Source organism: Adiantum capillus-veneris, chromosome 20, assembly GCF_014529385.1.
Source record: "Adiantum capillus-veneris isolate H3 chromosome 20, ASM1452938v2, whole genome shotgun sequence".
Lineage (NCBI taxonomy): Eukaryota > Viridiplantae > Streptophyta > Polypodiopsida > Polypodiales > Pteridaceae > Adiantum > Adiantum capillus-veneris.
The window spans coordinates 92,343,961-92,359,184 of NC_140950.1; the positions used below are offsets into that span (position 1 = coordinate 92,343,961).

General features: G+C 43.2%; 1 protein-coding gene across 1 annotated transcript; it reads right to left on the minus strand.

The window, feature by feature from the left end:
• Positions 1 to 640: 640 nt before the first annotated feature.
• Positions 641 to 1,195, minus strand: LOC147432894 (pentatricopeptide repeat-containing protein CRR2, chloroplastic-like). Its single transcript, XM_086492004.1, has one exon. It carries the CDS (start codon positions 1,193 to 1,195, stop codon positions 641 to 643), a length of 555 nt encoding a protein of 184 aa, XP_086348130.1.
• Between the last annotated feature and the right edge of the window lie 14,029 nt (positions 1,196 to 15,224).

Consider the following 15,224-nt stretch of genomic DNA (forward strand, 5'->3'; position numbering starts at 1 on the left):
TTATGTATCGAGCATAGGCTTATGTAGTAAGAGAAGCTTAAAAGATGCATAAATAATCACAATATTAAGGTCTTAGGAAGAGGGATAGTGGAGATGGAGTTCTTTCTTTGCTTCCAAGTTAGCACATTGGAATTTTGACTATTTTGAGAATAAATGCACACAGTGGTCAAACATTTTATACCTTAAGATTGGCATTTATAGTAAACAAGCACAAAGACTGAATCTAAGATTATGACTCCATCTTAATTATCACCCCCCCATGCTTTCTTCATAGGAGTTTCACAAACTGTCTCTTTGGCTCAATCTTTTTCTTGTCTTGTTTGGTCCTGGTCTTACAATGCATACTTGGTTCTATTGTGCATGTTGCCTTATGAATCAGCTCTTGGACTTCACCATCAAGGCACCATTCAATTGGAAAAGAAGCTACTTGGATAAATTAATCGGATTACATAGCCCTATATGACTCTCCATATCTTTATACTCTTTTTTCTATCTATCCCTATGTCTATCTATTTCCACATCTCCTTGGCACTCTTTATTCTACTACTCTCTATGTTTATCTATTTCTACCCCTCTCTGTTCCTCATTGCCCCATTCCACCACTTCTATTTGGACCTCTCTCTATTTGTATCAGCTTCTGTCAACATTTGCTCCAACATGTTCTCAACAGGTCTATCATAATACTGTAGTGTCTTAGGTCCGGATGTATATTACCACTATCTTGCATCATGGAAACAAACATTTCAACACCTAAAGAGACATCGCCAGCGTAGTTGCAAGCGGAAAGGGCTGCACTGAAAGTTACTTCATTTGGCCCTAGGCCTGCTAATTCCAGTCCTTCAAACATTTGTAGACAAATTGAATCACTCCCATCTCCTTTATTTCCAGCACAACACACATTCCATAATATTATATCAGTTTTGCTGGCTTTATCAAAAACTCCATAACGATCTCGTATGCTCGCACAACCCCCATATGCATGAATAAGGGTGGCTACAGCTGAGGGCAAGCTATCATGCCCCGAAGAGACAATGTCAAAATGAACTTGTTTGCAAGTAAGAAGACTTTTTGCTTCACTGCAAGCTTGTAGAACATATAATAGTACAACTATATCCACAGACACAGCCTCCTTTAAAGCTTCAAAAGGTCGCAAAGCTTTCATGCTTTTACCTTGCTCAACATACATTGAGAGCATCGCAATCCATGAAACAACATTCCTCACGCTGAGGTTGTCAAACAAACCCTCTACTTCCTCAAGCACACCACATTTTCCATACAAGTTTAGATCGGTGGATCTCTCTCTCTCTCTCTCTCTCTCTCTCTCTCTCTCTCTCTCTCTCTCTCTCTCTCTCTCTCTCTCTCTCTCTCTCTCTCTCTCTCTCTCTCTCTCTCTCTCTCTCTCTTTGCTGAGTGTGGCATTCAAAAAGGTGATGACAAACTGGCTTGAAGCTTTTTTATAAAAAAGGGACCTTACCCACATGACCCTACCCGGCCCTGGTTTGCTGCTGCAACTAGCCGACACGGACTGGTTGCAGCAGCAAACCAAGGCCGGGTAGGGTCACGCGGGTAAGGTCCCTTTTTTATAAAAAAGCTTCAAGGAGACCAGATGGGAGCTGATGCTCTAGGCGGCGCCCGGTAATATATAAGGAGATATTCAAAAAATGTTAAAATCGGCTCTACTGATCTAGGTTGGTGAAAGAATATCAAGCACGAGAAAAACTCGCTCGAACTAGTCCGCGTCGGTGCAGACTGGTTACGAGAGGATTCAGTAGTGAGTTGCGACTCTAGTCAGCAATGAAGCCTAACTCGGGAGAGGCATGGATTTTGCGCTAGTGTATCTAGATGCAAGTGAGTTTCATAGGAGAGGGGACAAGTTGAGCTGAGCTTTTGAGCAGGGTTGAATTGCGATGGTGTCAGCGAGGCTAAGATGATCCGAGAATTTTGATGAGCGTGGAGTTCTTTGGAAAGCAGGCGAGGAAGTTGGGTGCCAGGAGGCTCAGGGCACACATTTCATGTATTGCAGCAACCATAAGGGGCTCATTTACAATTGCAATAAGAAGCTGGCCTCAAATAATTGTCTCACCTCTTTGAGCATGCAGAGACGATGTCGCACCTCGCCACCCACGGCTGCCTAAAATACTTCATCAGCACCGTAAGATTTTTTTTGAGCTTCAACAACACCCGGTGGTCGTAAGATTTTTCTTGAGCTTCAAAAACATCCGGTGGTTGCCTGTGTATCATGGATGTCACCCTTTCATCTCATTTTTTCCCCTTCCTCCTCCTTGCCCTCAATCAAAATACCTCCTGACCTTAGTCAACAACTTGCTCAAACTAGTCCGCGCCGGTGCGGATTGGTTTTGAGAGGTTTCAGAAGGAAGCAGCGGTTGTGGCCGGGGATGAAGCCTAGCGTAGGAGAGGCATGGGATTTTGTGGCCGATGATGAATCCTAGCTCAACATCCGTGTTCAGCATCACCCATCTTGGCTTCCCTCACCTCCATATCTTGATTTTTGAATGGAAGAATGCATGTTGGTTGAACTCAAACATTTGAAATTCTAACTTATACTCACAATAATCCTTCACAAAAGAAACCCTTGCGAGCTAAACTTAACCAAAATTGCACCAGTCGACACACTAACTAATCTGAATCATTTGATAGGAGTCAAGGCAGCATGATTTTCAAAGAATGTAGATCGTGATGTGAATTATCTTCGCCCATCATTGCGTTCTCCACCCTCTCTCGTCATGTGCACCACCCTCACCAACCTAAACAACTCTCCCCTCTGTTGCATTAAGCCCTTACATTAGTACTTGAATACCATTCAAATTTTTCTTTGTGGCGTTAGTGAAACATGCTTTGATAGCATGTGAATGCCCAGAAGGTTGTCCTTTATCACAAAATGCAGTTGTCCTCTGTCACAAAATGGAAATAAGCGCGCACGCGCACACACACACACACACACACACACACACACACACACACACACACACACACACAGAGATAGATAGATAGATAGATAGATAGATAGATAGATAGAGAGAGAGAGAGAGAGAGAGAGAGAGAGAGAGAGAGAGAGAGAGAGAGAGAGAGAGAGAGAGAGAGAGAGAGAGAGAGAGAGAGAGAGAGAGAGAGAGAGAGAGAGAGAGAGAGAGAGAGAGAGAGTATGCACAGAGATAGGTGATAGTTGGTTATGATTTATTGGTTCAGTTATATAGGGGTGGTTTAAATAGAATGTGAGAAGGTGTGATCTAAAGGGATGCTCACATCTTTTTGTATCACGAGGCATGAGGATGGATTTATATATTTATTGCTGTAGTGTAGACAAAGTAGGTAGCACCAACTCTCTTTTTCTCAGGCTTGTGAAGGTCGCTGGTATTTAGCGGTGAAGGCTACCTTTGCACCAGGTCAAAAGACATGGTGGTCAATGTGGGGGGTGGTTCAACCATCCACCAAAACAATGGCTCCTTGCAAGTGTGTGGCGTTTTAGCAAGCCCCATGGGAGTAGCAATCTGCAGTGAAGGTCCGCTCAAAGGACTTTTTTGCAAGCCTATGGAGAGGCACTATTGCTTGTCTCAGTTGAGTGGAGGTGGCACCGATGGATACAACTAACAATGGTGCCTGTGGAAATATGTCCACGTGGCTAGGCAGCCCTTTATTTTTGAGCAGACCTTCTCATAGGGACATGGATTTTCATAGGTGTATGGGAGGGTGCTCTAAAGTCGATGAGCTAGAAAAAATGAAGCCAAGGCAGATGAAGAGGCTTGATGAGAGACGGAGCGATGGGTAGACACAAAGTGAGATGGAAGAGAAGCATTGAGAGATGGGGGAGAATTGCTTTTGAGATGCCACCACAATGTGGTAACTCAAACATGAATAGTATGGGGAAACAAATTGATGGGCTTAGCTCTTTTGCAAACACTCCCTTTAGAGAAGAAGATTTTTTGGTTTTCTTGATACCGTTACTCCATGAGTTTCAAATGCAGCAAATCCTAGAAACTCGTTAAAAAACCAAAGGGTATTACATGTCGTTCTTGAGAGTATTAAAACTCAAGTGTAACAGTTGATATCCCTACCTGCATACTGTTCTTTTCCCTCGTCAACTGGGTGTTTGCCAATAGCCTCATGTTTTCAAGATGTCTACAATGGGCCGTGGAAGTGTGGTGGACTTGGTTAACAATATTTCCCTAGAAAAAACATGCAAGATCTGTGGGTGCATTTTGAGCGTGTGCATCAAGTGGAAGGATGGTCAACTATGTCAGCTATGTACATGTGTGATGTGGGATTTTGTTATGACCTCTACATGTAAGGAGGTTTGAGGTTTTAAAACCTCTTTTGATTTGTGGTAATTTTATGTTGGAATTAGGGTTGCAGAGAAACACACACAGCTTGGAGAAGACGAAGGAAGCTCAAGGCACACAATAGAGAGTGTGTTACTTAGTGTGCAATGGAAAGATAGATAGCCCTAGAGTGATGGGCGTATATACAATGCACGGGGGAAAAAACCTCCTAAAGAGGGAAAAAATGCCCCGGCGGTCCTAGTGTGTTCACAAACATCACTACCACATGTATATGGTAACAAATCCCCCCTGGAGTGATGCGGTGAACGAGAGCTGGCACATGAGTAAAGGGAAGTGCCATGCCCTGAGGACAGGATCAGTCCACAAAGGGGAGTAAGCCCAAAGCTTTGCGGAAAGCTTCAAGCTTCTCACGAGACAATGCCTTTGTGAAAAGATCTGCAAGGTTGTCCTGTGTTGGCACATAAGCCAAACTGATCCTGCTGAGAGCCTCTCCCTGACATAGTGGTAATGCACCTCAATGTGCTTTGTGCGAGCATGAAAAACTGGGTTCCTCGCAACTGCCAATGCGCTCTGACTGTCAGTGTAGATAGTGTTGGCAGTGTCCTGTCCAACACCCAAGTTAGCCATAAGGCGTCTGAGCCATACACACTCAACCGTAGCTGTGAAGACTGCCCTGTACTCAGCCTCACAACTCGAAGTGGCCACTGTAGGTTGCTTCTTGCGCAACCATGATATACATGAACTGCCAAGCATGAAACAAAAACCACTTGTGGACACTCGCGTGTCAAAACAACCAGCCCAATCTGAGTCCGAAAAAGCATGTAAGTCTGGCGGCAATGATCCCCCCTTGGGATAAAACAAGCCAAGATGTAAAGTGCCACTAAGGTAGCGGAAAATCCTCTTGACAGCCTGCCAATGCTTAGACCCTGGGCTATGCATAAATCTGCTGACCTGCGAGACTGCAAACTAAATATCTGGCCTCGTGTTGCATACATAAATGAGGCAGCCAACAGCAGTTTGGTAAAGAGTGACATCAGCAGGATCGCCAACATCATGTAGACTCAACTTCAAACTTGTTTCCATGGGAGTGGCAATAGGTTTGCAATCCTCAAGTCCAAACTTACATAGCAATGTCTCTATGTAACTTTTCTGACACAAGGCAATACCACCATCACACTGCTTAAACTGTATACCCAAGTAATGATGCAACAGCCCCAAATCTTTCATCTTGAAAGTAGCATTCAAATCAGCCTTAAATTCAGCAATATGTCTCTCATTTGGTCCAGTGATCAGCAAGTCATCAACATAAAGAACCACAATGAGAAATACATCATCCTCACGCTTTACATACAATGTGCTTTCTGTTGGACTGTTACGAAAGCCTCGTTTAACCAAATGAGTGTCAGCTTTCTCATACCAAGCACGAGGAGATTGCTTCAACCCATACAAAGCCTTCTTACATTTGCACACTTTGTCCTCTTGTCCTTTTATGACAAAACCGCGAGGCTGCGTTACATAAACTTCCTCAAATATGTCACCATTCAAGAAAGCAGTAACAATGTCTGATTGATGTACATCCCAACCAAAATGAGCTGCCAATGCACATAGAAAACGCACAGTAGTCATACGACAAGTGGGAGCAAAAGTCTCTTCATAATCTATGCCTTTTTGTTGTGCATAACCCTTTGCAACAAGTCGAGCCTTATGGCGATCGATCTCACCATCCAGCTTGCGTTTCAACTTGTAAACCCACTTCGTACCAATGGCCTTTTTGCCAAGAGGCAAATCACATAAAGTCCATGTGTCATTCTCTATAAGTGCATCATATTCTGATTTCATGGCAGCAATCCAATTTTCTGAATTCTGTGCTTCATCAAAAGACAGAGGCTCCTCAACATCATGTAAACTAGACACAGCCAAAGCATAACAATCTGATGCATAAGATGCATGGTGAGAGCCTGAACGAGTACGACTAGATAAAGGTGCATCCAATTTACTGTCACGCAAAGTGTGCACCAACCATTTTGGCATACCTCTAGCCTGCTCATTTTCAGCCCTTTCCTCATCAAGTACATCATGTACATCTGCATCAGTAATAGGCTGTTCTAAAACATTTTCAGAAACCCCCATAGGCTGTACATTTGCCTCATTGGAACTTACATTCGTATTTCCACCACTGAAAAGAGGCAACAAAGTGTCATAAATGTCCTGTGAGCTTACATTACTGTCTCTAGTACATGACAGCAAGGGCTGAACAGAGTCTTCCACAAACACTACATCCCGTGAAACCAAAATACGTTTTGTTTGCGGATGATACAACCTGTAACCTTTGCTTTCAGCACTATAACCAACAAAAATACATTTGACAGCCTTATCATCCAATTTTCTGCGCTGCACTTGTGGCACCAAAGCATATGCCAAACAGCCAAAAACACGCATGTGCTCAATAGAAGGTTTTCTATCATGCCATGCTTCATATGGAGTAATAGACTGCAAAGATTTCGTAGGACACCTGTTAAGTACATAAGTGGCACACATGATGGCCTCAAGCCAAAAAGAATGCGGCAAAGCTTGACTTTTGACCATACATCGTGCCATTTCCGTTAGTGACCTGTTTTTCCTCTCAGCAATACCATTTTGCTGAGGTGTATAAGACACTGTACATTGGTGTTTTATCCCACGACTAGCCAGAAATGCATTAAATTCATGAGACATATACTCCCCCCCTCGATCGGAACGGAGGGTGCCCATATTACATTTTGAGACATTTTCAGCCATAGCCAAAAATTGTTTGAAGCACATAAAAACTTCGGACTTCGCTTTAAGCGGAAATACCCATGCATGCCTGGAGTAATCATCAATGAAAGTCACGAAGTACAGGTAATTGCCCAAGGACGGAGTTTGCATGGGCCCACAAACATCACTATGCACAAGCTGCAACCTGCATGTGGCCCTAACTGAACCATCCTTTGGAAACTTAGAACGCTGCATTTTACCCAGAATATAGCCTTCACAAACATGTTTGACAGGTGCTTCAAGAGGCGGCAAAGAAGCAACCATATCAGATTTCTGCAAACGCAGCAAACTGGCAAAATTCAGATGACCAAAACGTGCATGCCAAAGTTTTGCATCTAAAATAGCCCTTGAATCTGCAGCAGCATTTGCAAAATTTTGTCCACACTTGTCATACAAAGTGAGCTTATACAGCCCACGGCACAAAAGCCCAGATGCAACAATTTCATCACCAAAACTGAGATCATGAACTGTACATCTGTCATCCACAAATTTGACTACAAGTCCAAGTCTAGCAAGTGCGGATACAGACAAGAGATTCTTCTTGATCCCAGGTACATAAAGTGCATCAACAAGTGTGAAGGAACTGCCATTAGCAGCAGTGAGCACAATCTTTCCAACTCCCTGAACTGGATAAGAGGCGTTGTTGGCACAAGTGACTAAATTCCCATGAGGGACAGACTCGAGAGAGGTAAACAATTCACGATGTGAGGTAATGTGCTTTGTAGCACCACTGTCGAAATACCACACATGTGAATCTGCAGCAACTGACAAGCATGCATCATGGACAACAGGATTGTAAGTGCACTTTGCGCTAAAAGCCCATTCTGCATCAACATCAGCATCACAATCTCCTTTCACAGAAGACTCAACAATGGCTGCATTTGTAGTGGATCCAGCATTTGCAGTGGAACCACCCTCTTTCTTCTTAGCCTCTTTGGCCTTCAACTTAGGACACGACTTGATCAAGTGATCATTGGCTTTACAATAATGGCAACGCATCTTCTTTTTGCCCTTATCACCAGAATTGCCAGACGAAGTGCTGCCTGCAGAAGCATTAGGAACAGAATTTTTGCCACTCGCAGTAGAACCATAAGAAGTGGCTGCAGTACTGTTACCACCCTTTCTTTGAGAAGCAATAAAAGCCTGTTCAACTGCACGCTGCCTAGTCCTGTTTTTTCTAGAAAGTGACTCTTGCAACAGCAATGTGCATAATGCATCAAACTTGACAACTTCAGGATTTCCTTGGGTCATCAGTCTCCAAGTACTAGCAAAAGTCTGGTAGGAATCTGGTAAGGCATCAAGAACAGTCTGCACAAGGGAACTGTCCGAAATGACTTCCCCTGCAGAAATGAGTTGCTCATTGATATCCTTGACACTAGCAAGGAAAGTGTCCATATCATCTTCCTCATGCATAATCTTCGACTCTAGCTCTTTACGCAGCAAAGCAATTTTAGCCTCATTGCGGCTTGCATAAAGACCTGCTAGAATATCCCAAGCCTGTTTTGCAGATTTTGCTGAACGGATGTGAGGAATAATGGTGCGCTTCACAGACAACGCAATCAATGCATGAGCCTGCGCATCCTTAACATCCCAACGAGCTTGTTCTGCCGTAGGCAAAACAACTCTAACAACTGCAATCCTTGCAGCAAGACCTGCAACATCCTCAATATCGCCTACATCTTCAGAACCAGGACGTACATCAATGCCCTGCACAATGTTCCAGACACCTTTTGACACAAGAACATGTTGCATCATATAAGCCCACATAGGGTAGTTGTCCCCATCCAACCTGTCCTCAACAAAAAACATCTTGAACACATCTGTGTTGTTGTTGTCAGCCATGGTAAATGCTGCACCTGATGTGAAAACTGCCCGAAAATAGGAGAAATGGAGCGGGAACAACTTGTGCTATATATCACAAACCGTAGAAGACTATAAGGCACCTGTTATGCAGAAAACGGCACTGACAGAAAATCTGCACAAAATGACGAAATAGCCTGTGCAGTACTGCCCGTAGTGGAAACGGAGGCCGAAATGAGCCCAAATCAAAATTCTGAGCAGACCAAGCTCTTCGAGCTTGCCCAAAATATTTGTCGACCTGCGAACGCTCGCCAAAGCTCACTGAAATCGGAGAAAGTGAGCAGGCGTGTGCTGGAGCAGTTGGCGACTAAGCCCGGGAGGACGTGACCTGCTCTGATACCAATTGTTGGAATTAGGGTTGCAGAGAAACACACACATCTTGGAGAAGACGAAGGAAGCTCAAGGCACACAATAGAGAGTGTGTTACTTAGTGTGCAATGGAAAGATAGATAGCCCTAGAGTGATGGGCGTATATACAATGCACGGGGGAAAAAACCTCCTAAAGAGGGAAAAAATGCCCCAGCGGTCCTAGTGTGTTCACACACATCACTACCACATGTATATGGTAACATTTTAGATGTACGTCCCTTTCGTGTTGAGGTGCTAGTCAAATACAACATGCATGATTATTTTCTTCAATACATCAATTTATCAAGGATGATTCCTATATTTGCTCAAAAATTGGCTTCGCTTGGTTTTATTTGCTTGTTGATTAGAAAGCCCCTCTCAAAGAAGAATATTCATACTCAATTGCATGAGCATTTACACTACACTAGCACACCCACTTTTAGAAACTTTGCATTTTAATTTTACATTATCATTCATCGAATGGTTCTACTCTTACACAATCAAGCATTGACTCTTGCATAATTATTCAAAAGAAGTAAGTTGGTGCACTCTAAAGTTCTATGTTTGTAATTCATGGCCCACACTAAAGCAAATATCATCATAAAGAGCATATGCATTGTTCTTTTCAAGTTTGTATTCTTTCAAATTTGTTTTGCAATTGCGATATGGGAGGGGGGGAGTAAGGAAATAGCTTCACGGTAGTGACGATCGTGTTGCTTGAACATAAAAATCCAATTGCTTCCATGGAGATGTCCCATTGATGACAAGTGATGCAAAGAAAACAAATGGGAATTGTCAAAGACGTGGTTAACTTGAAACTTACGTCGAGAGAAAACCTTAACTCCCAAGAGACTCGTTGTTTTCTTAAGATCTTGTTTTGAGTATACATTAAAAGGAATAGGAACTAAGGGATCATAACTCAATGAACCTAAAGAAAATTTCAACTAGGATTAAAAACTTTAACGAGAGATTTGACTTGGATAGCTTAGCATAACATAGAAGTTTAAGTGTGAAATTTGTCTTACATGTCTAGAAAAAGGTCGGCGCAGGTGTTTACATGTGCGATGCAACGAGATATGGTCCTTTTTGGCTAGGGCTGAGGCTAGGGCTGATAATCGTTGGTCTACATTTTGAGCTCAGGTTCATGCAATGCCTGAGAATTTGAATTGCATTCCCGTTCAAGTGGTGAGACCCTCGTATGCGTCTGAAAATCAGCCTAGTCTGGGTAGGCTTGATGCCGACGGAAAAAGTAGGAAGGAAAATGGATCCAAGAAGGGATCAAATAAAGAAAGAGGATGTGATTTGGTAAAGGAACTCTTCTAATTTTTAAGTAAAAGGAACCTTGGAAAGGCTAGGAAGGCTATTCCGCAATTATCCTCATGAGCCGGACCTTTGCTCTGCTTATCAAATTATATTTAAAAAGAAACTAGAGTAGATTATTTTTGTAAGCCTTTTTTTTCACACGAGATAAAGAAAAATAAGAATTGGAAATTGTGTAAATGTGCCATCTCCACATGTGGCAGAGTAGACAAGCTACCCAAGTCCTAGGACGAGGATAGGAATATGCTTGGATATGTGATTGCTTGAAAGATTATTAGATAACTTTAATAATACTAAATAAAAAAAGAAGTAAAATATCCTAAGAAGAAAAAAGGTGGGAATGACGTGATAAATACACACTTGCAAGGGTATGCAACAATTTGCATGCTGCTTTCAAATGCTTGAATGTATTCTTGGTTCGACATGACTGGAATATTGTTTTCTAGTATCATAGTATTACCAAGATGCATTTATCAAATGGTTCAGCAGGAGGGTGGATTTCAGAGGGTTAATTGTTGGCCAGAAAGTTAAACCCACTTTTATGTTGTCCATTAAGTTCAGTCAAGAACGGAGAAAGGGATTTCGATCTACGAAGTGGGGACCAAACTTAGGAACAAGGGATTTGTGTACTTAACAAATACACTCATCTTAGGGGAACGCACTGACAATTGTGCTCAGTCATAATTGGGGAAAAAGCGTTAGTGACCTTGAACCAAGTGTTAACCCTCACAGACACCCTATCACCTTCGACAGACACCTTATTGTTTCTTTGATGAGTCATGGACCGGGCTTGTCGGTCCAATAGGTGTGTAGGTGATCTCTGATAAGAGGTGCACCACTTCTTATTTTTACAGTAGTTTTGCAACGATCGGCCACTGTGGGCGCCCATGTGTGAATGGATCAAACTCTTATAAAAGGTCCATTTGACCTAAAAATCCTTATTCTCTGAGGTGTAAACTAAGAAGTGCTCTTGCTCCATCTCTGTTTCCTTCTCCTTCGTGCACTCACATGTGTGTGTGTGTGTGTGTGTGTATGCTTGAGAGAGAGTGAGAGTGTGTGTGTGTGTGATCGAGGCATTACGGCGGCATCGGCTGCGGCTTCTTCTTCTTCGCAGCACATGATCCTTCATGACAGAAGCATTGAGCGGTGAGTGACACACCATTGTTTCTTTGAGGTTGCTAGGACTATCTATTTGTGTACTTGCAGCCTTTCGAGGCTCGCACACAATGCACATGCAAGTTTCCAGCCTCTGACACGTGTGGCAAAGCGCACATTTTTGGCGCCGCTGTCCGGAGATTGCCTTGCACTAAGCTTGAGAAGCACTCAGTGCTACCTCCGGAAGCCTTCACTTCTGCCATTTTTGAGTTTTTTACTGAGTTGTGTAGATCTGCTAAGTGGCTATAAAGGCAGGTTTAACAGGTTTGTTAGAATCTGTTAGTGTTAAAATTTGCAGGTTTTCTGTTAAATTTGCTAAGGTCTGTAATGTGCAGGTGTTAGTAGATCTATTAGCTGGTGTAAATCTATAACGTGCTCTTACTATGTGAGTAGATGGAGTACTCTGTGGGTGAGCAGTTTTGTTGTGTTAGTTAATGTAGACAATGAGCAGTAAGTAGAGTAGACAGTGAGAAGATTGACTCTCTGTGAGTAGACAGTGAGCAGTAGAGTAGACAGTGAGAAGATTGACTCTCTGTGAGTGTGCAGTTCTGTGTTAGATATAGTTTGAGCAAAGGTAATTAGTGTTAATTAAATGTGTTAGCTATGTGTTAGCTGCAAAGAGGTTAGGCAGAGCTACTGTGTGTACGTGTGAGCTCGGCGCCCATGCGCAACATTATCCATAGATTTTTTGAAAAAAGTAAAAAAAAAACACTTGAGATATCTGGGACTAAAAAGAAAACTCAAAAAAAAAAAAACAATCTCACTTTAAAAGGAAGGGATCAAGATCTTTTCCCAAGCCCAACAAACTTTAAAAGGAAGGGATCAAGCCCAATCCCAATCCCAAGCCCAAGCCCAAGCCCAAGCCCAGGCCTCAGGCCGCAGTCTCATGATATACTATACACACTACTTTATATATAAAGACTAGGACCTCAAGTGAAGGGAGGGCATGTGGGACAAGTTCCTCAAGTCCTCCACCATCCCCTTCACACACCCTTTGGACTTACTAATTCTAGCCCTCTCCCCACCCTTTGGACTTACTAATTCTAGCCCTCTCCCCACCTAGGAAAATATTAGTTTTAGGATTTCGAGGGCTTCACGTAACTTAATCCGGGGCTGTAAAGCACGGCACGTCCCTTTAGACAAGACGCTCATTTTGAGCTATCACACACCATATTCCGTGGTTTGGTAAAAAAAAGGGACCAAAAATAACAAAAACTTTGGGTTGTAAACACCTAAAAAACTAGGTGAGTGGCCTTCACGGGCACTCAGCAACACTTCTAGAGTGTTGAGGTCACATGCACCTATGCTCTGGTCGTGTGCTAGAGGATGAGCACATAGAAAGTGTCTCCGTTTACGCAGGCACTCATTATCCCCCCACCTTAGGCTCTAGGCCCTCAGCAGGAACCCAAGATAGTACCACTCAGGAGCCACGTATTGCGTCTAGTGACTCTTCCTCTAACTACGACGTCATGGAGGGTTACCCAATGCCTAATCCCAACAGTTCAAGCTAAGACATGCATACCATGGGCCCACGGTCCGGTCCGAGCGTGCTTAGCCTCTTGAAGGAAACTTTTAGTAGAGCCACTCGCTCTCCGAACATGGACTAACGATGTAAATGAGGGGGGTGGGGAAGTAAATTCACCATTTATGGCCAACATAGATCCCATGCTCCTAGAGAGTATGCACGTGAATACTCCATTCACTGCACTCCCTGACTCTTCAGAGCTATTCCCCTCCAAGGTTATATTAACGGATGGTAGAATCCTTGCCGAAGTGCAAGAGGTTGAGCGATATATCATTGCGGTTAGGGAAAAGGAAATCAAGAGCCTACGCAAGGCGGAGCAACGGAGAGAGCTTAAGGCAAAGCCCCCTAAGTCAACATCCATGCTAGTTGAGCAATTGAGTGCTCTTGAATTAGCAACCACTAAGGGTCGACCCATAGAGAGCCACATTGCATCTAGTTCAAAGGACACCACTAGCACCTCAATCCTAGATGGAGCGTTCCTAAATGAGAACTAGGAGTATGAACTACAAACAAAAACTCTAACTGACCTATACACAGGTCACACCTATCACATGGGTTGGTTAGATGTCCTACAATCCACAACGGGTGCTACTAGCGTAGAGGATCAACAACAAAGAGTTTGTGATGTCATCCATAGGGTCATTGAGCTGGAGAGGCAGAACAAAGGGATCCACATTCTTTCAACGGGTCTCATGAGATTCTTGGATACAGGGAAGGCAAAGCAACCAACCTTATCGCAAATGGATACTCCCTCGGTAAGTCCAATGGATTCTCCATATATTATTTCTCCAGGGGTCTCTATACAATTTGAGCCCACAAGTGATAGCTTTACCTTTCCAAGTCTAGCTCATCTCTCTCTTGATGACACCATGGCTACCATGCCTACCCTAGTGATGGACATGAAAAAAAACACACCATGGACCTCATTTGTTAGTAAAGCACCGCTACATGGTAGCCCAATGCCTACAACAGTACCTACAAGTGTGTATCAATTATATGCACCTATGGATCCTTATGCTCATGTAGATCCTACCCCTCCCATTGTTTCAACAACTTCTGCTCCACAACCACAACATCCAAGATCTTATTTCAATGGGACCATACCGGCTAGCATTAGCATGTCACAACAAACATCTGTTATGCCTAAGGTCACACATATGAACTTTGGGCCACCAAATGACACCACATCGTACCCAAATTGGAACCCAAGGGTTGCATATACGCCAAGACCAATGTCAAACCCCATTCCACATGCAGTCCCAAGAGCACCTGTCCCCACTATACCTGCTCACTTAGGTGACTTGGCAACCTTTGCTCAAGCTATTGGTCGACCCATTGCTGAAAATATGCATAACACATCAGATAGAGAGCCTAGAAGTAAGGCAGTGCAAATAGCCAACCTCACACAAAAATTTAGTGGAGACGGGGATGTGAGAAAGCATATTGAAGTGCTTGAACAAATATGTGATTCCCTAGGAGAACACAATGACCTGCATAAGAGTGATGCTTTAAGCCTCTAACCTCAAGTGGGAAGGCTAGGGATTGGTATAAAACCCTAAGCGTGGAAGAAAAAATGATTTACCCTACTCCTAGGAGACTGTTCTTGAAAGAATGCATATGAGAGAGAGTGCTTGGGGCGTAGCATCTCAGCTCCAGAAAGCCCAACGAGAGGAAGGAGAGTCCATGAGAGACTTTATTAGTCGCCTAAAGCATTTGAATTCTCGTTGTAATCCAAATGAGCGCTTCAATAATAACCATTTCTTGATAGAGTCATTAGGGAACTACGACATGAGGATATCTATAATGGTCTAATTGTTAGAGTTATCACCACTTGGGAAGTAGTCACCACCAATGCGATCCAATTGGAGGATAATTTTAATGGTTCAAGGAGAAAGAGTGTCCATTGAGCCTAAATCTACTAG